The sequence below is a fragment of the Lineus longissimus genome, chromosome 1, assembly GCF_910592395.1.
Source record: "Lineus longissimus chromosome 1, tnLinLong1.2, whole genome shotgun sequence".
In the NCBI taxonomy this organism is placed as follows: Eukaryota; Metazoa; Nemertea; class Pilidiophora; order Heteronemertea; family Lineidae; genus Lineus; species Lineus longissimus.
In genome coordinates this window covers 23,415,534-23,435,535 of record NC_088308.1, presented here as the reverse complement: position 1 = coordinate 23,435,535, position 20,002 = coordinate 23,415,534, and the positions used below count along the sequence as shown (strand labels likewise).

The 20,002-nt window shown below is 38.3% G+C and overlaps 1 protein-coding gene across 4 annotated transcripts in view; it reads left to right on the top strand.

Annotated features, from left to right (window-relative positions):
• The window catches only part of LOC135493053 (cadherin-23-like), a 48,838-nt gene that overhangs the window by 6,274 nt on the left and 22,562 nt on the right, over positions 1–20,002 (top strand). For 3 of the 4 annotated variants that reach the window (XM_064779929.1, XM_064779912.1, XM_064779920.1), the window contains exons 3-20: positions 5,855–5,926; positions 6,303–6,460; positions 6,873–6,926; positions 10,964–11,050; positions 11,284–11,370; positions 11,925–12,035; positions 13,823–13,951; positions 14,184–14,262; positions 14,650–14,768; positions 15,138–15,503; positions 15,761–15,925; positions 16,157–16,224; positions 16,749–16,778; positions 17,441–17,699; positions 18,029–18,265; positions 18,544–19,074; positions 19,252–19,390; positions 19,691–19,900. In XM_064779929.1, coding sequence (XP_064635999.1) covers positions 5,855–5,926; positions 6,303–6,460; positions 6,873–6,926; positions 10,964–11,050; positions 11,284–11,370; positions 11,925–12,035; positions 13,823–13,951; positions 14,184–14,262; positions 14,650–14,768; positions 15,138–15,503; positions 15,761–15,925; positions 16,157–16,224; positions 16,749–16,778; positions 17,441–17,699; positions 18,029–18,265; positions 18,544–19,074; positions 19,252–19,390; positions 19,691–19,900 — 2,901 coding nt within the window. The remainder of the gene's footprint in view (positions 1–5,854; positions 5,927–6,302; positions 6,461–6,872; positions 6,927–10,963; positions 11,051–11,283; positions 11,371–11,924; positions 12,036–13,822; positions 13,952–14,183; positions 14,263–14,649; positions 14,769–15,137; positions 15,504–15,760; positions 15,926–16,156; positions 16,225–16,748; positions 16,779–17,440; positions 17,700–18,028; positions 18,266–18,543; positions 19,075–19,251; positions 19,391–19,690; positions 19,901–20,002) is intronic. The other variant, XM_064779933.1, reaches the window with a different exon arrangement.

The window sequence follows — 20,002 nt, the reverse complement described above, 5'->3', positions numbered from 1 at the left end:
TGTTACTTGTTTTCAGGATCGTAATTGCTGTGATTGATTTTGTTGTCACTACAACAGGAATCTAATGACTTCTTCAGTAAAACCAGCAGCGCAATAAATTGGACAGCAGTATCATATTGGCATATTCATCATCTAATCTGAAAGAAAATATATCAAAATAAGTGCAAGTCATAAACTGTCATCTGTGTAGACTTGATAAATGTTTACGATGTAATTGTAAATCAAAACAGCTGTATACTCATTTTGAGGCAAGATGCAATTCACAACAGTGACACAACCTTTAAAAGCAAGCCGATTGCAGTACATGTCCATGTCTAAATCATGCTGATGTTTCAGATGACAGAAATTGTGGAGACTGTTTACCAAATTCTCTTCTTTTCTAGTCTTCCAAACGTTCTTTGTTCGATCTTGATCTGTCAAGGGTTTGTTCGATATGCAGACTGACTTGCTCCCTTTCAACAAGCATGGCCTAAAGGTTGAAGTGGCAATGATCCTTGATAGTTCACGTGGATGATCTGATGAATCTTCAGAACAACATAGTCTCTTATCTGTCTTCTTCCTCTCTCATCTCAGTCTCTTCTAAAGATATTATCCATAAGCATGGTGAGTCTGTCAACTCCTGATGTCTATTGGCTTGTGGTGCATGCCCATTGAAACTATTTCAACTCGTGATATTTCAAAAAGTCTTTTGATTTGAACATCTTTGCATGCAGCTGATAGTGATAAACAATCTTGTTTCAGCCTTGTGAGATGTTGCATGCTCATGAAAGAGAACTCTTTATTCTGATTTTATAAGTTGGAGATAGTTCGAACTTCTGGTCTTCTTTCCTCTATTTTCTCTTTCTCCTCATTTCTTTCTCTTATCAATCCTTAGGTTGCAATTCTCCAGGGTGTCCCAATTAAAAGTCCTCTGAACAATATTGGAGGGCTCTCTTTTTTCCAACAACAGCTTTTATTTCAATTTCCTCAAACTGATGCTGCCTTTCATGCATCATTTATTTGGTAAGAATGAGAATAGCAAACATGAATTCATTTTCAAGAACCAGGTATTAAGCTAATTTTTGCCAAATTTTCACAAATATTGAGGCACAGTGGACTTGCAGTGACCCACTCTTGCAGTGACCCACTCTTGGTCTTTGCTTGATTCCAGCCTGTTCCCAATGATTCGTCTGAGCTAGACATGCACAGCAATACAGAAGTTAAATTTGCATTTCTGAAAGTTTGACTTATGAAGTTATGTTTGCCCTGTCTGGTGAAAATGACATGGTTACACATGACTTTGATGATAATATTCCACAATCTGACATCTGCCAATTCCTGATATTGCCATACATTTGTTAGGTGCATAAGGATGACGATGACCTGATGGATATTAGAATGTCAAAAACAGCTTTGGATCGAATTCGTTATAAAAAACACATCCCAAAACACAGCTGTTTGGGGATCATCAGTAGATAAAGTTGCCAGGAGGCATCGAGGGCCGAGGATAGCCCCTTTGAATGTACAAGCCCATGCACATCTATGCACGATCATTCATCATAGCATGCAATGATCATAAATTATCGATGGTGTTATAAAAATGGTATCTAGGTAACAAGAGTCTCAGGACACTAGCGCTAATGAGATTTGTTAACGCAATTTCTCGGCCAAAGGTGTGACACTCCGTCTTATTCACATTTTGACCAGATCTTATTTCCTACATGTATGTTGTAGTTTGTACACATTCTTTTTCGAAAACATGACAGTACATAGTCACCAGTAACATCCCTTATCGCATGAAAACGCTGTTCACAAGCTTTCCTTAAACCCTGTTAACCATTTTGTCTGGCATGCCTCAGGTCGCTCAGCTCAGAACAGAATTATTAAGTAAAGAATCTGTGAATTTTGCTATGATGGGATGTTGTATGTGACTACTCCAGTGAACAAATTATCTCGTTACACTACATACATGATATATTCTTTATTCTTCAGTTCTGGGCCTCAGTCCCATTGGTAATGGAGTTTCCTCACCTGTCTTGCTTAATGGCCAAACTGCTAAATGTAAATTATCAAAAGTTCCAGAAAATTTCAATTTTTTTATATGTTATTTTTCATAATCATACAATCGTGCCTGTGAATTAGCTTTGAAACTGTGCATGTACTGTACATGTACGTGTACTGCCTTACTTGACTTGTGCCACTCTATGCTTTGAACACTATAAATTATCTATGAACAAGAAGTTTGGCTACTGAACTCTTCTTTCAATGATATTTTGCTCATGCGAAGAAACTTTGCCAACTAAATTGGTGCACTCAAAGACCAGTGTGTTGCAAATCTCAACAGAATTGAGTCAAAATACTCCTCATTCTGCAAGGTTGCTTGCCATATCTATCTTGACCTCTTTCGAAAGAACACTTTACTCATCTCAATTGGTCTATGGGTAGGTTAGTTTTTGCCTTCTCAAAATCCTTCAGAATGGGGTGTCGCACTGGTGACTCACTCATTGCTAAAAAAATTTCACCTGCGAATGATTTTTAAAAAAGGCTCACATTAGAAACTTTTAGAAACATTTAGATTGGTCTACAAAATTGGCAGTGCCACTCGTAAGGTACGTGGCTACAAAAGATAATAGTATTCTTTTCTAAATATCATGGCGATCTTGAAAGCTTGATAAATTTTTAAAAACAGCTTTTTTCTTTCTGACTCTCTGTACTTTTGATGCCCTGTCATTTTGTACCCCAAAGTTTCTTTGTTTTTTCTTTGAGGTAACATTTTATTGGCCGTTTTATTCATTCGGCCCCTGGTGATGTACTGTATGTTGATGAAAGACAGTTTCAATCCCAGTTAACATTCCTGAGTGCAGCTTTTAAATGATAATGAAGCAGCTGTAGTTCTGTCAATGTCATACATATTGTAACCTGCATTACCAAACTCAACATTAATATTCATAGATTTTCAATACTAAGCGGGAGATACTTGTAATGCTAATGCATTGAACATCCTGTTTCTCATCAGGCCATGACCATCATGTCCTGAGACATGTGAAGTCACATGATCAAACTGCTACAATTATGCTCAAAGTCATCAGTGGTCTAAGGTGGAGCTTGATGTGCGAGCCCGGGATGTTTTTTTTATTGTGATAGGACTGACGTGGGACCTTGCACCTGGTTAAATTGCTGGACCAATATTTGTCTTTTTGCCATTAATATTATATGTATCTCATAGATGCATGGTTTCAACAACAGTCCAATGCTCACTTCATAGAATATGTGATGTCACATAGATGTTTATGTCCTGCATGGTTTTCATATGTGGTGGTCTATGTTTTATTTTGCATGAAACGCCTGTGTTCACATCACTTGATCTATTTGGAACTGTGTTGCAGTGCAAGGACAAGGTTGGTAGTGTGTATAGACTCACATGTAATTAACTAGTATATTTGGTTTCTAGATGAGCACATCCCTTATTTTTAACAGCTGGTCGGAGTGGTTCTGGTTTTGGAGAAGAGAACAAGTTTAAAGTAAATGGTTGAAGAGGTTTCAATCATTCAACTACGCTAAAGCCATGTGATTGTATGACAAAATAATTGCTGTCACCCTTAACTACGATTCAGTTGTTGGCCCTCATCTGCGGGTTCCCTGAAGCGCTCTGCAAACAAGTGATTTTAGACGCTGCAACCTGCAATGTAACCATGACAACACCTTAAATAACCAATTAGCAGCCCCTTTCCTATCACATTGTCAATCATCTTGTTGTCATGGCTAAATCTCCTTCTATAGATATGTTTTGTCATTGACATCAGCCAATATGATAGTAAATGGTTCTTAGAACACAGAAATATGATATATGGCTTTGTCTTCAAAACTGAAACCACTCCGCCCTAATCTGCTTGTGTTCTACTTTCTCCTCTTACATGTACTTTCAGCATGCAACCACTAACAACTAATTGATCACCACATTGATTTGATTATTTTCAGGTGGACTGGTCAGTCTGATGCCAGCATATATTAGCTTTCTACAAGACCCAATTTTTAATTACTTAAATCTGCTTTATTCTTGTCTGCAAATACTTGTACTTGTAGTTAGAATTTTTGTAAATTTGTTTACTGACTGGGGTATTTGCCCATTTACGGTCAGCGTGAGTTGTGATAGGCAATACTGCAGATGTTAATCGAGTGCATGTAGTAAGTAAATGTCCAGTTTCAGAGAAAAGGCAATGTCTCCAGTTATGTTGTCAACCACAGATTTGCTTAGGATAGATTCATAGAAACCCTGAGCTTGTCAGTGTGTCGGGTAAAAATGTTTTACTGTCCCTCGTATGCAGTTCTGTTCTGTCCCACTAAAACAATAGATCCATTCTGCTAACTCCAGTTCTAAATAATGACTTAGCTTTGTATAATTTGCTATCGAAGTGTTTATAATTTGCTATGTTCTTGTATTGTAACATTCATCCAACATTATGATTGTACCTATGACTGAGTCTGTGTGACGGACAAGATTATATAAGGTCCTGTTGCGCAGCAAGGGATACATCACTTCTGACTCGATGAGAATAGTATTGCATGCTATGCACAACAGTCAGATTTACCACACTTACCCTAAGGCACCCATGGTAACAGAAAATAAGTGCTGATGCACAATGATCAAACGTTTAACACTTACACACATGGTAACAGAAAACACTTTAGTGGCTGTAAGTGTGCACTTAATTGAGTGAATACAGTAATAATCAAAAGTTCACCAACCAAGATACCAACACTCTTCCACTTGTTATTATGTACACTTCAACTGTACACCCGGTATTACACAAAATTACGCCTAACTTTTGAATTAATTCACATTTATTATCTCTATATACATTATTACAGTAATTTTCACCATATTTTAGTTCATTTTCAAAACAAGCATATTCAAAGTTCTCAAAAAATTCGGTGATAATTCAGTTTGAATATCACACATTCTCGATATTGTGCATATTGAACTTCAAGAAAACATATTTCACCATGTGATGGAGAGTGTCAAATATTGAATAATGAGTAACTGCTTAATTCATTCAAAATATTTGCTCCATGCCAGTTGGTGCAAAATGTAAAATGTATTAACTTAAATGTTCAGCCTTGTTTCATAATGATTATGGACACACTGATACCCTGGGCTCAACATTTCTTCTGAAACTCGTTTTGACTGATGTTGTGTGGTGTCAAACTGCACAATGGTTTTAGCAGTTGCTGTAAATAAGTTGCTTATTCTTGTAAATTACAGCTAGCATTCGGATGATTTGCTTTTAAAATATATTAGTTGTTCTGTTTAACTGGGTTGCTTAGGGAACCCATTTCAGAGCCATGACATTTTGACATGGGTATTTGAAAGTGTGAAAGGAGATTTTAGAGGGCGCAACGACCATGGCAGCAGTAGCCTTACGTAAATTTGAGTCCTGGTGTCTAACTAGTCTAACTTGATAACTGTGGAACTGGGTGGTATTGGTGGTACTTGTATTTTGTATAACAATAAGATCTGGGTTACTCTAGACAGGTTTTCTCAACAGTCGTATATTAAAAAATTAGCGGATATGAAATACTTTGTAAAGAAATACATGAAGGTACCAATCCTCTTCTGTTCTAAAGAAATTGCATTAAAAGAAAAAGATGAAACTTCTAATCTGTTCTAATGTGTTGATCTGCAAGCCTAAATATACAGATGACTCTTCTCTGTCCAAAGCACTGACCTACAATGTTATTATGCACTTATAGTGACATTGGAAACACATAGATCCACTTGGATGGCAAGCTCCGACACATAGGCACAAGATATATATGTCTTCTGACCAAGCATCTCGAAATATTAAACCTCATGCTTGATCTTCATCCTTTTCAGTCTCAAGTAACAACCCACCAACAATCATAGGGCCGAATGCCCCAGTTACAGAGTATGAAAATATACCTGTGGGTAAGTGGATAATTATTGACCAGGGTGGTTGGATGAGAAACTGCTGAAAACAACTAAACAAATTAGTCTTCTCCATTATTTTGAATTTTGAATTCAAGTTAACAAACGTATTGTTTTTAAAGGGAATTACAACTCTGCGATTTCAACAAAGCCATAACATCCCCATGTCAAACTCAATTTTGCAATTTTGCCTCATGTTACCATGTCAATTACTTGATACATGGGCATGACCGAAGACTTAGTCTGGTCAACTACTGAGTATTTTATTCAGAAAGAGCTGACAGTGTATGTCACGACTGTGCTGTTGACAGCACTTTTGACTTTGACTCAGTCTGACTTCAAGCTTTTCCCTAAAATTAAATTTTTTGTCTTCCAGGCAAAGTTCTCTTCACCTTAACTGCCCGTGATAGTGATGATAGTCGAGTGACGTTTTCCACAGATCCCTTAAGCCCTGACACAAATGAGCTGGTAACACTGGTGCAGACAGGCAAATTAACTGCCCAAGTCAAATTGAAAAAGAAGTTAGATAGAGAGGTAAGTTTCTGTTCGATGATAATTGATTTGATCTAGTTTTGATTCTTTCCAATTGGAGTTCTTATCCGCTCTGCTTCATGTTGTGGCCGGACTCTGTGGATGTTTGGTTTGGCCATCACCGCTTATTATATCCTAGTAAAAATATGATTAACACCTGGGATTTAATGGTTTGTTGATCATCTGGGGCGTTAAGAAAGTACAGAAGGGGATATATCAGTCTTTTGAGTTGATATAGTATGAGTGAAAATCACAGCAGAGACACAATCTTAGAGTTCATGCTTTGGAAAAGTGGGAAACTCACTAAAAAATTGACCAGCTTTGTTTGAAGTCACTACCTAGCTGACTATCGCAGAACCGAGCCCAAAAGTCCCTGGTCATTTCTGACTATGTCTTATACTCTTAATCATTTCAGACGAAAGATCAATATGAATTAAAATTCCAAGCCACAGATTCAGCATCAAATAAAGTAAGTATACCTCGAGTCATTTCTAAGATTCTGTCCAAATCTACTCAAGGCATCAGAAAAGTTGATCTATGTGTGAAGATATCACTGGAAAATGCCTAGACGACTGAGCATTGACTTTAAATGGTCTGTGATAGTAAAAGACTTGTCAAATTATCACTTTCTGAAGCAATTGCCCGTTGAAAAGGACTTTGTAACTGATGTATTTCACATCTGAATCAACAAATCATTCAAATTGATATTGCCAGCCTGATTTTCGGAATAGTTTATTACCAATGTGTGAATGAAAGGTATTGAGTTGTCACCAATGACCTGTCACACAAGAAATTGTTCTGGATATCATTGAACATGGAATTCGCATTACGTTTTGACTGGCAAGTAGAGGGGAAATATCAAAAGTGTCAAGTCAGCTTATAGTGTCCGCTTGTGAATAACTGTTTTAGAGGTCTTTTCAAAAATGTTTAGCTTGGTCTCTGATTGTTCTCTTCACCTAAAGTTGAAAATCGAACTGCAGTACCTGGAAGCAATTCCTGTTGACATGGCATGTTCTGGTTGAACTTGGCTACATGCGACCAGGCCAGGAATCAAACCTCAGGGTTTTGTCTGCACAGAGTGGTGATCAGCTAAATGTTGACTCTGTCTGTGCAATTTAGAGAGAAAAAACTGGGTTGGGGCTGTTGAGGATTTCATTTATGTATGGAATGTGATTGATTGGCGCTATTGAGCTTGCATGGCGATATAATCAATATTCACCTCATGCCAAGTATAGCTTGATTGCTGCGCATGGTGTATGAGAACAATGTACGGACCCAAATTTGTACACCCCAACATGGTAGTGCATTTGATTACAAAAAGTGCCCAATGTCTTTTTGCATTACTGCTATAAAAATCAATCCATTTTGGCAAACATCAGATGTCTAGTCATTGTCTCATACTTGTTTTTTTACTGTGAAGCAATGAGTGTGTGGGCAGTTCAAGTGACCATGGCCCTTGAAGTCTGTTGGATGAGTGATCTCCATCGCCGAAAGTGATATCAAACTTCCCTAATTGCCTTATTGCTGATAGCAATTACATTACTGACACACCTTCTTTTGGCCGTGTGCTGGTGGAGCACCTCAAGTAGAGTTTTGAAGTGTGCTCAATATCTTTTACACTTTTCGAAACACCGTGGCTTACAAACGGTGTAGTGATGTTATAGTCAAGATGTGTACATTGGACACCAGGCCTTATGCATGGTACAATTTTCAAGAATACTTGTTCAGGTTGTTGAAATTGTAGGGTTCTTAAAATGATTCGACTAAACACCAAGGTACCATCACTGATGAATATTGGTGGAAGGTAGGAACCTGCTGTCAAATATTATTCATATGCCAAATGTCTCAAGTTGGATGAAAACGACTTGTTTTGATTTCTGGTCACTCTGCTCGTATTGCCGTATGCTGCCTTTCAGTCTTAAATTTGAAACAAAACAAGATTTAGAAAAGAAAACCCTCTCACACTATACAAATTTGAAGCTAAATCCTAATCCCCACTGTCATAGAAGCAGAAAAATCCATTAATGAAGGAATTGTTGATTTCAATCAATCATGACTGCAACGCGAGACTTAAATCGATATGAAGGATATGAGATCTCTCATTAACAAATATAGGTGTGGTCCTCAACATCCAATTCCTGAGAATGGTGGATGGTTTCGATACACAACACCCTATTAGGATGTACATACAACATGTACATTTATCACACTTGCTATGCTTCCAGTTTCATTGTTCTGTGTCTGGGCAAACGGGTTGTGGCGCCATGGCCTTGTTCAAGATGATATGATACCACAAGAATATGAACTCATAAAACCTTGAACAGACTATCAAGTTATACCATGCCATCTAGAAAATCGATTCTGATGTTTATTTTCTGGCTTTAAGTTAATGATGACTGGCTCTCTGCATTGAATTGGAATGCCTGTCATATATCTCCTTAGAAACTGGTTGCCTGCATGCTTTCTTGTTATTGTGTTGTGGACTGAGCGATGTCGTGCATAGAGGAAGATATCCTGCATGTTATCAGAAATAGCGGCTGCTATGCATGTTCATGGAGCTAAAAAGCATTGTCATCGAGAAAAATGTGTTCATCAAACACTCTCCTTAACTCATTTGCCGCTTCAGAGTCATCAAGGACCCTGGGTTTTTAGAAACTTTTTTTAGAAACTTTTTCTGATAATCCAATAGTGTCCAGTTAGGAATTATCCGATCTACAAATGATTGGGGTTACTTGCATGTTATAGTATCTTTGTGTTTACTGTCTACACCATCTTCTTCACCGCATCAGTACGCGTATAACACTGTGAGTATCTCCTGTCAAACAGACCTGCCGACCTTTTCAATTTGAGCATATCTTTTTAAGTTTTTGCACATTGCCTACATTTTACATGAATCAATGACCACAAAGTACAATTTTTTAGAAATTAGCTTTTTCTGCCCAAACCTATTTTGATGTCAAATCAACCAAGTTGTTGCAATAAGGTAGTGCTTCATTCCCATTGTTCAGTTCAGTTGTCATATATGCTTGAAACAGTTATTTGTAGGGAGCTGGTTTCTTTTTCCAGGTTTCAGAGCTTGAGCTTGGAGTTAATACTGGCGGGGGGGGGGGGGGGGGTTAAAGCTAGGAACATCTCTCTCCTCAATAGGTGGCATCAGCTTGTTACATTCATAACAATTATTTGATCACATTATCATGTAATATTATTGTTGTTTTATTTCTTATCCAATACAGGGAAGATACCCAGTGACCATTTAACGCAGGGTGTTTCAAAAATGGCCCCATCATGTAGATGTAGATGTAACAGACTTGTGGTTATCCCCATCATTATTTGAGATGGCCCCTTAATTATACCATGTTTTAAATCTAAGCCGAAGGTTTCAGACCAACCATCCCTCATTATAAACCATTAGCACAACCTTTTGTAATCATTCATGTTGGAATGTGTGCTGTAATTGGGATTATTATTGATCTGTGGTTGCTCTCATAATGTTTATGAAACAATATTATGAAAATCATTGCTAAAACTGGCCAAAGTAGCAGAGTAATTCATGTGGGTGACCCAGCTCGCTGTTGACAAAATATGGGGTTCAGCATAGACTGTATTTTATTGCTACATCTATGCAATACAGCTCAGCTGAAACACTATTAGCTGAGATCTGAGAACAGTGCTTAGTTAAGACTAAGTCATTATCTGTATAAAATAAAACTTTTTTTCTTCCCTTTTACACCTCACAGGTTATCTTGATGCTCTCAGCACCTTTTTTTTTGTTTTCCATTTCAAAATTATTTTGTTGCTGATCTTGTAATGATGTGGGACCAACTATCATGACACAGTGTCGGAATCCAGAGAGCTTTATTGAATTCACAGCTTTCTTCACGTTTTGAACACATCATCACATGTCGCTTTCTTCGACCAATGCTCATGGCATACATACATGTACATATTGATTATCCATGATTATTCTGATACCTGTGAATTGTTCATGATAAGTTTCTCCAACCTGTTTTCTGTGTTGTGTCCGTTCCCAATCAAGTTTAGATTCCAATATTAATTGATATGTTACCACATTTTCCTGTTCTCCTCCAACCTAATCATCACTCTTCACCATTTGTGACATCTCACCTACAATCTCTGGATCTTATCATTTTCAATTGCCTCCAGGATATAAATGGAAATGTAATGCGTTTTAGAATATATCTCCCATCAAACCTGCGTGAATAAATTGCGTCATTTGGACAAAAAGTCACATAAAACTATGAAGGTTATTTCAGTCTATTGTATTATCTCCGAGACCATATATATATATACCAGCATGATTGCCAATTTCCAAACAGCAGGAGTAATGTGGCTGCTTCTGGTGTTTCCAAGATTATCAAGTTTGGACCAAAGAACAGAACTGACATGTTCAATACATTAAAATATTCCTCTAAAGCCTTTTTTCTGGTTTGATAGTTTTTTATTTCTTTCAGCTTTTTTTCATATTCTGACTGTTGTCTTTTTCAGGGTGTCATAAATGTGAATCTGATTGTTTTTGATGTGAATGACAACGCGCCAGAGTTTCAAGGTTCATACGTCAAGGATGTACCAGAGGTAAGCCAGAATAAGCAAATTTTTCCAAGGCAATGATCCTACTTGTAGTGAAAATGATACACTCACTTTTGGAGTCCAGCCAAAACTCAATCAAAGAACTAATTTTTTGGTAAATGGATATGAAGATTAATAGATAGAGGAATCTTTAGTTACGCCTTGGTTTGGCACCAAATGAATATAAGAGAAAATTGGCATTGCTGATAACTGTTTTAATCTTCGGACTTATTTTTCAGAACACTCCTGTTGGCACTGTGATATTTGATGTAACTGCCACAGATAAAGATACAGGAGCTGGTGGGTCAGTCACATACAAACTAGCTGTAAGTTCTTGCATCAGGGGAATCAGTGAAAGAAAAGGCAAAGAGCTAATAACTTTGCTATGGAGCATGCTTTTGATGACGATTTTATATTATAATGCTACGGGCTGCTACAATGCAATGATGTCAGGTAATGCTTTGCCCCGTGCATTGATTTGATGACAAAACCCAAGTCAAAATAAGGAAGAAGCGCCTGTTAGTGTTAGTTTAATGAATAAAATTCAAAAAATTTTCCGGTTAGAATTCCTTTGTGATTGAACTTCTAGAGCTGAATGTCACAACCAGTTATGTCGCAGATTTAAAAAGCATGTTGTCACCAGTCATGCCAGTAGCTCTAGGACAAGCATTACTAATGGAGCTAGTGTTTAGCTAGCTTCCTCTTTCAATGGAATAATATTTGTTATGAAAACAGACAATCTGTTAAACAATTGATCTACCATTAGGCATGGGGATTTTCCTTTTTCAGATGTCCCACAAAACGATGAGTTTGCTCCAATGTTTCAGTCACTGTATTCCCTTTGTTCTCCAGCCATATGAAACCTTTCTTTCTCTTTTAGCCTGGTGAAAGTGATATGTTCACTATCAATGCTGCCTCTGGTGCTGTCAAACTAGCCAAGCCCTTGGACTACGAGACAAAAACGACATACAATATCAAGGTCATTGCCTCGGTAGGTTAAACCCAATGTAATCAGGTGATGGCAGCCTAATCCAATTAAACAGAAAAGACGTAGTCTAGCATGAAAGAGGCATCTCATCTTTTACTCCTCCTGACTGGAGTGTGAGAAGTGCTTTGTACTTATTAAGCACAATATAGAGAACTTACATGTCATTTTCATTTGAGGTTGTATAAAGCACAAGCATTCAAGGAGACATTTTTTATCAATTTTTTCCCCCTTTCGTTGCTTATCAGGATATTACCCCAGCACTAAATGGAACTGTTAACATTAATGGGACGGTGAGTGATTCGGCCTGACAACTGATGCCAACTCTTCTTTCACCCTTTGGGACTGGTTGCCTTCTGAAGAAAAATATATCGGGAAAAACTTTATATATTAAACTCATCAATGTATTCAACATGTTCAGTATTGACCATAACAACTTATGGTATGAGGAAGTGGTCATCCAGAAGTTGGTGATGTCAATTGGTTGTGACGATTTCTAGGATACGTATTTGGCAGTAGCCTTGTTTCAGCATTGGTCAGAGAGCTCGGCAATGAAGTTTGATGTGTGAACTCCAGGTTTAATTGACCCGACGTGTCTGAGTGAATACATAGAATAGATACAACATGAGTGAATTGGGTAAAGCTGAACATACCTTAGACCTTTCACAGAGTTGTCCACTTGGGCTGCAGTATTCGCATGAGTGTCACTTTGTCGAGGATATCAAGCTCTCACGTCGTTGTCAACAATCGATATCGTATTGTTATTGTTGTATTGCTCACTATTCAGACTAGCGGTGTGTATCGCTGCATTTCCCAGTTGGCATCGATTCTGACCCAGTGATTCTGTCTTAGCTAGGTATTTTTGGGAGCATTAGGTTCTATTATTGATTATTGTTGTTCTCACTGCTTTGTGACTTTTTGGCCCTGATACAGATACAGTTTCAGTGACTCCATTTTCAATGTGTTGTTATTGTCCTGTGATGGCTGGGGAGTAGTTGAACTTCTCGGAGTTAAGTTGGATAGCTTGAAGATCTAGCATGTTTATCTTGCACCTTGGGCTCCATGTCTGCCCGAAATAGATGTACATGTGTGTACCACAGGCTTTAATTTGGAGTTGTTGGGTGTACCGTTGTAGAAGAGAGGGATGGGGCTTGAAGTCTGAGAAGCCAGTGCAAGGATGTGACTTGCTATTATATGAGTGGATTCAGCAAACCACCACTTGCTAGGGATTTGAGTGTGTGTAGGTACGAGAGGTGTTGTACGTTCTGTTCTCTTCATGGTGCTAGGCTCCACTGCATCACATGTGTGCTTCTTTAGCCAATGAGGTTTGGACTGATCCATCTGCAAAGCTCTGATATGAAAATTTTCAACTCATTCCTCTGACCTTTTTTGAGCACCTATCTCATTAAAATGGAGTTTCTTGATGCTCTATGTCTCCAATCTGTCCCGCTTGATAATTTTGGCTTACATTTGGTACCAGCTCAATGACCTGATCGAAGTTATTGTCTTTGGGCACCTATGGTGCATTTCCTTCTTTTGAACTATGAAGTTTTATTTCATAGCATTGAGGAAGAATTTGTTTACAGTGACTTTTCCAGTGTCGACGTCAACTTTCTTTCCTGATCTAGTGAGTTATGAAATAATATCATTTGAATATGTATTCTTTGATTTCAAGTCAGCTTTGTTTGTTCTAACTGTCACCAGCAGAGTGTAACACGTTAGCCATTTATGAGTGATTTCAGAAATTGAGAGATTTCATATTTCAATCTGATTTTCTGAATGGTCTTTTTCAGGATAGTGATGCATCCAACCCATTATCTACGCCAAGGACGTTGGTTGTGAATGTCAAAGATGTCCAGGATACCGCACCTTTATTCTTGAATCTGCCATATGCTGCTACTATTGTGGAAAACCTTGCCGCGGTAAGAGTAGGGAAATTAGATTGAAATTTTACAAGAAAAGTTGACAGGGGTGATATTTTGGCCTGGTGAGATATTGTAGTGCAGGTCAGTAGGCCACTGTGACTCAGTTATGATCTTCGGGACAGCAGAGTTGCATCTTTCAAGGTGCTTAAGGCTGCTTGCCTCCTATATATATAATATAGCTTCACCGGAAGCAATTTCAATGATCCGTTGTCCTTTTGTTTATTTGCAGGGTTCATCGGTGTTCCAAGTCACAGCCATAGATGGTGACAAACAGGTGCCAAATAAGATCAAATATTCACTAAATGGAGGTGAGTAACAACTCGATCATTTACATGTCTGCTTCCACTGTTTGATTCATCAGTCTGCTATCAAAAATATATAAGGCAAGCTTATATATTTTTGGTGCGATGCATTTCCATCAGCGGCACTGGGCCAAAAAACGAGAATGAAACGTATTGAAAAGTGCATCCTCTTTTCAGATACGTGTTATGACTTAACAATTGGATGCACCGGGTTGTGGGAGGCATGGAATAAAGTCCCAACAAAGTCTCTTATTTTTAAAAATGGTATGATTTTATAGTCCTATATCATTTTAAACTACATGTACATCATTAAGCCTTGTGTGGCCATGACCATGTGTTTAAAGCGTCCTTTACAATTTATCAGATCCGATTTTACCTTGACATCTTTTTCAGCTGGGTCAGAAAAGTTTGACATTGGTATCAAGACTGGCCTGATAACAGTGAAAGTGCCTCCAAATAGAGAAGATAGCAACATATTAGCCAATAATGGTGTCCTTAGTATCAAAGTCAAGGTAAGAGAGCTTGATGGGTTAAAATGCAAATTAAGTGAACCTCCACTGGGAGAGAAATACTTTGCAAAAGGCAAAACAGGTGAAGTCAACTTGATACTTGAGTCACTGCTGAGCATATAATTTGTCAGCTTATTTCCTTTGGTTGGCTTATTAGTGGGTAGGTTGGAATCGAAGCCAGTGGTTATGAACCCGATAAAACTTTACGTCACACCCTTGCTGTGTGGAATGATCAATCCAATGTCGATTTCTTTTGGTGTCAATGTGGAAAGCGCTTCGTTGTCTAACACGCAGGCAGCTCACACAGTGTATTCATAAAGCGCGCAGGTGACTCACACAGTGTATTCATAAAGTAAAACATTCATTTTACAGGCTGAAGAGGTCACAACTAATCCTCAAGGAGTCACGACCGCGGAGACAACAATCCAAATCAAAATCACTGACGTGAATGATGAAACACCAACATTTAATCAGCCGAGTTTCACGGGAAAGATTCTGGAGAATTCCCAGCCAGGGAGTTTAGTCACCTTCATCCCAACAAATACGGAGATGTCAGTCACCGACAAGGATCAAGGGATCAATGCCAAATTCAAACTTGAGGTCAAGAAGGGTGGGAAGGGTTATGGGACATTTGAGGTGGTGCCAACGATTGTTTACGGATCTCAGCAAAACGTTCAGATTAAAGTGAAAAACTCCACAGAATTAGATTTCGAGAAAGTCAAGGAGTTGATATTTGATGTAAGTCGTTAGTTAGTTTCTGGCTCATATGCTCAGTTTCAGCTATTTTGAAATTTGTTAATGTTTTTGTAATGTAATGCAGCCAGATAAAAAAATGTATCCTTGAAATATTCCTATTGGTTTGAAAATGATTTAGTGCATAATGGATGTACATTATCATGTGCCTTAAACTAATGTGATAAACCTTTTGTTTCAAATCATGAAGAATGGTGCTAAATTAGAAAATGCCTTTCAAATGTTTTTCATCTTTGTTGCAGGTCGTTGCCACAGAAACTGACACAACGGAAAAGAGAACCAGCAAGGCTGCTGTGAAGGTCATCATTGAAGATGCCAATGATAATTACCCAGTGTTTGCACAGAAAGTCTATAAAGCCAATATCCCTGAAAACTCTGCCAAGGGAACAAAAGTGATTACAATCACAGTAAGTAGTACATTATTTTGGAATCAATTTGTGTGTTGTTAGGTCTGAGTCTTTGCTTAAGTTAGATTAGAGAGGAACCCCAACTTGCCCTGAGAAACACTAAAGCACGTGATCTGTTTGGCTCTTTGAGATGTTTTGATAGACACAATCTTAGAGGAATGAGAGTTTTGTCTTTTGAGATGTTTTGATAGACACAATCTTAGAGGAATGAGAGTTTTGTCTTCTTTACAGGCGACTGATAAAGACACTGGTGTTTTTGGACAGCTGAAGTATTCATTGAAAGGTGCTCAAGTTGGCAAGTAAGTTCTGAAGAGTGTATCACCCATGTGGCCAATGGATCTAGTCAAAAGATTCATTTACTTTTTAGTCAAATTTATTTTCAAACAATTTTGTTATTTATCCTTGAAAAGCATGTGTTTTCCATTCTGAGGAAAACTAAGCAGTTACGGACTTATGAACTTCCAATACCTAGTGTGAGTGTGGCCTATTACTTGGCTTCAGAATGCTTATTGTTCTTTTCAGTCAACCAATATTGTATGTATTTACACTTCAAACTGTGAAGTCAATTTTCAATTGGTTTAGTTTGTTTCATTTTTTTAAAGTTTTGAAAGCATCAAGTTTTTTATTCAAAACGTTAGAATTGCAGTTTGTTATTGTTGCCTCAAAACTCTTATTCTCTTATTCCCCTTTAATACCCTCACCATTCAATCCCATTGTTACTTTTAACAACATTGATTCTTTATGGAAAAGAGCATGACCAGCAAATATTGTAGGACATCCCATACTTTCAATTATTTCAATGTCATTTTGAATTGCATTGTAGTGGTTTTATTGAAGATTATCGCTACAAAAGGTAACATGTGTTTGTACAGTGTACATGTAGCTTGTTGTGACTTGTGGCATCATAACTGTTCTACGCTATTTGTCATTTTTAATGGGCTGCTGTCTGATCTACATCAGTAGTCACATCAACACGTGTGTTGATTCAGATGTGCACTCGCGACTGGCGGTCATTTGTGTGAAATACGACATTAAAATCTAAAGTTGCATGCCTTTTGTCTTTTGATGTCTGTTCCATGTCAGGCTCTGTGTAAGAGGTGCCAGATTTAACCTGTTTAATACCAGTATAGACAGTACTAAAAGTAAAGTTTGAATCATAACAGGTCCAAATTGCTTGCAACTGAGTTGCAATAACATTGTTGAACCAGCCTAATGCATTGTTGTTTCTCTCTTTGATTGTGTAGACAGAATGTATGGCATGTAATGTTTTTGTCATTGATGTACAAAGTTGTTGTCAGCAATGTACTAACGTCTGTGTCTTCCATGCTGTCAGATGTGCCAGCATTCCATAACTTTGCCCCTCCCCTCGTGACAAAATGTTTGGTTTCTTTTGTCTTCAAAGCACTTTTTCCACAGTCTCTTTTTGTTTCATCTTCCAAATCATATATATCGGGTTTATTACAGATAATCCAAGTTGGGTGACTTTTTCTTATCGCTTTCATTTGCCTGTTACAGATTTGTTGTTAACGAAAACACTGGAGAAATCACAACAAGTAAAGATGCCATAAAGGATAAGACCATACTTGACCGAGAAACAATTAATACGTATTACATCACTTACGAGGCAACAGATGGGGGTAACTCTAAAGCAACCACTATGTTAGAGATCTCGTTGACAGACCAGAATGATAATCCACCCATATTTGTGCGAAATAGCTATGAGGGACATGTAAAGGAAGGAGACACCAAGTTGGAAAGAGAAGTTAAAGTTGAGGTGAGGGGTTATTTTCATTATTTCAGATGGTAAAGTTACATAAGTTTCAGAGGGCAGGAGGAGTCATTTTCTGAAAGGCGATTCAAAGACGCCTGTATGTTTGCCTGGTGGCGTCCATCAATCTTCTGAGAAAATGTTACCTCTGATTTCATTCTTTCATTTCAAGACCAACCTCGTGACATACCTTAATCTGGAGGATGGGCTTGTGTGTGATCGTATTTTATCCTAGTAGAGCTCTGTCACTATGAAGACTGAAAATATGATAATGTCGTACATGTCACAACAGCTCATTCTTTTTATGATTATTGCATTTTGCATTTCCTTTTCAGGCAACTGACCGTGACCTTGGGCCAGTCAATAACAAGGTTGTTTACTCCATAACTGGAGGTGACCCTAAAAACAACTTTACAATAGATCCAAATACTGGTATCATAGGACTGAATGGTCCACTGGATATTGAGAGTATGGACCCAAGCTTGAAGTTCAAGTATAACCTCACAGTCACAGCCACGGACAAGGGCACACCACCACTTAGTAATTCTGTTCATGTGGTGATCACAGTACAGGTAATTTGTGTTTAGTATGAAGTTATGTCTGTGACTAACATTACCTATTCGCTGAATGACCGCCTATCACCAGCTTAACCTACACCATTTCTACCGACTGAGACCATGTCAGGAACTTGAGTTTCATCTAAGATTAAACTTCAGAGGCACTGCATTGATCGCACAATTCTTTTGCTTGGAGTCTTTTTAGAGAGTGGAAAATGTGGACACGGGAAGAGAGTAAAAATACCTGGGCATGCAAGGTGTTAATCATTTCCTTTTAATTCCTTACTTCACAGGATAAAAATGACAACACCCCCTATTTCACTTCATGTCCAAATGCCAGCATCCCAGAGTCAACAAAACCTGGGGCAAAGGTTTCAAGGGTTGAAGCCAAGGATGATGATATGAAGGGCAGTATCAATAGCGAAGTATTGTACAGGATCGACTCAGGTGGCTCGGACAAGTTCCGTGTTGATGGAACGACTGGCCAAGTCACGGTCGAAACTGGTGCCAACCTTGACCGTGATCTCTTTCCAAAGGAATACAATGTAAAGATGTTAGTGATAGATCGTGGCACCCCATCTAGAACTGGTTCCTGCGTTGTTACAATAACCATCACCGATGTAAACAATAAACCACCAATATTCAACCCGACATCTAAACGGATCAAGGTGTTGGAGAATGTTAATGTCGGGCATCTTGTTGATACATTCACTGCTACGGATAGTGACGAAAATGCGGATATTGAGTACAGTATCTTGCTGGATAAGATCACTGCTGAGGACGAGAACGGACAACCTGTCATACCAAGCAAATATAACTTTAAGGTGAGAAACCATAATTTTGTGCATCCAAGAAAACCAAGGAACATGAGATCACTTGCAGCAAGATGGCAACACTAACGAATGGGAAATTTTTATGAAATATCTGCTCTTCCTCCATCTGCAGTAGAATAAGTGCAACTAGGGGTTAAATATATTCGTATTACTATTATACTATTATAGGGTCTGTTCAAGATCGATCCGAAGACTGGTAAGGTAACAGTGGCAAACAAACTGGACCGGGAAGCGGCTGTAGAGATACGATTGGCTATCAAAGCAGTTGATAGGAAGGCACCTGATCCAAACACACAAACTGCTTTAGGTAAATTAACCATTCCAACACAAAGGCAGTGCTATTTCCCAAGTATCCTTCCCACAATGCTTCTCCTTCCCAGAGATTTCCGTGGAAATTACAAAACTTGAATTCAGAGAGGAACTGTATCATGCAACTTCCGAACAAAATGTCTGTTTGTAACCCTTGTTGTTGAATCTCCCGATTAACCTGATCAGGTACTAGTACATGTGGCTGAAACCTGATCTGCATTAAACTGGAGCTATAATTTGGTTGTCGGAATATGCTTGTCATTGTCAGTATCTATTTGAAATCTTGTTTGTTGTCCAGGTGTCCTTGATGTCGTTGTCCAGGACGTCAATGACAACCCACCCATCTTCAAACCTAGCAAAAACTACATCGTTCAGTTGTATGAAAGTGCTGCAACAGGTGCAGAAGTCACAACAGTCCTTGCAATCGACCTCGACCAGTCTACCACAGTCAGATATGAGATAGACCAGGATCAATCTCATACATTCGAATTCAAGAATCCTGGCGTTGGTAAGTCAAAGAATTAGTCATCTCCTCAAACCTATAAATATATGTCTCTTTTCTTCAGTTTGTGCTTTAAGAAGGACTTGGGCCGTAGCTAGAGGGAGAATG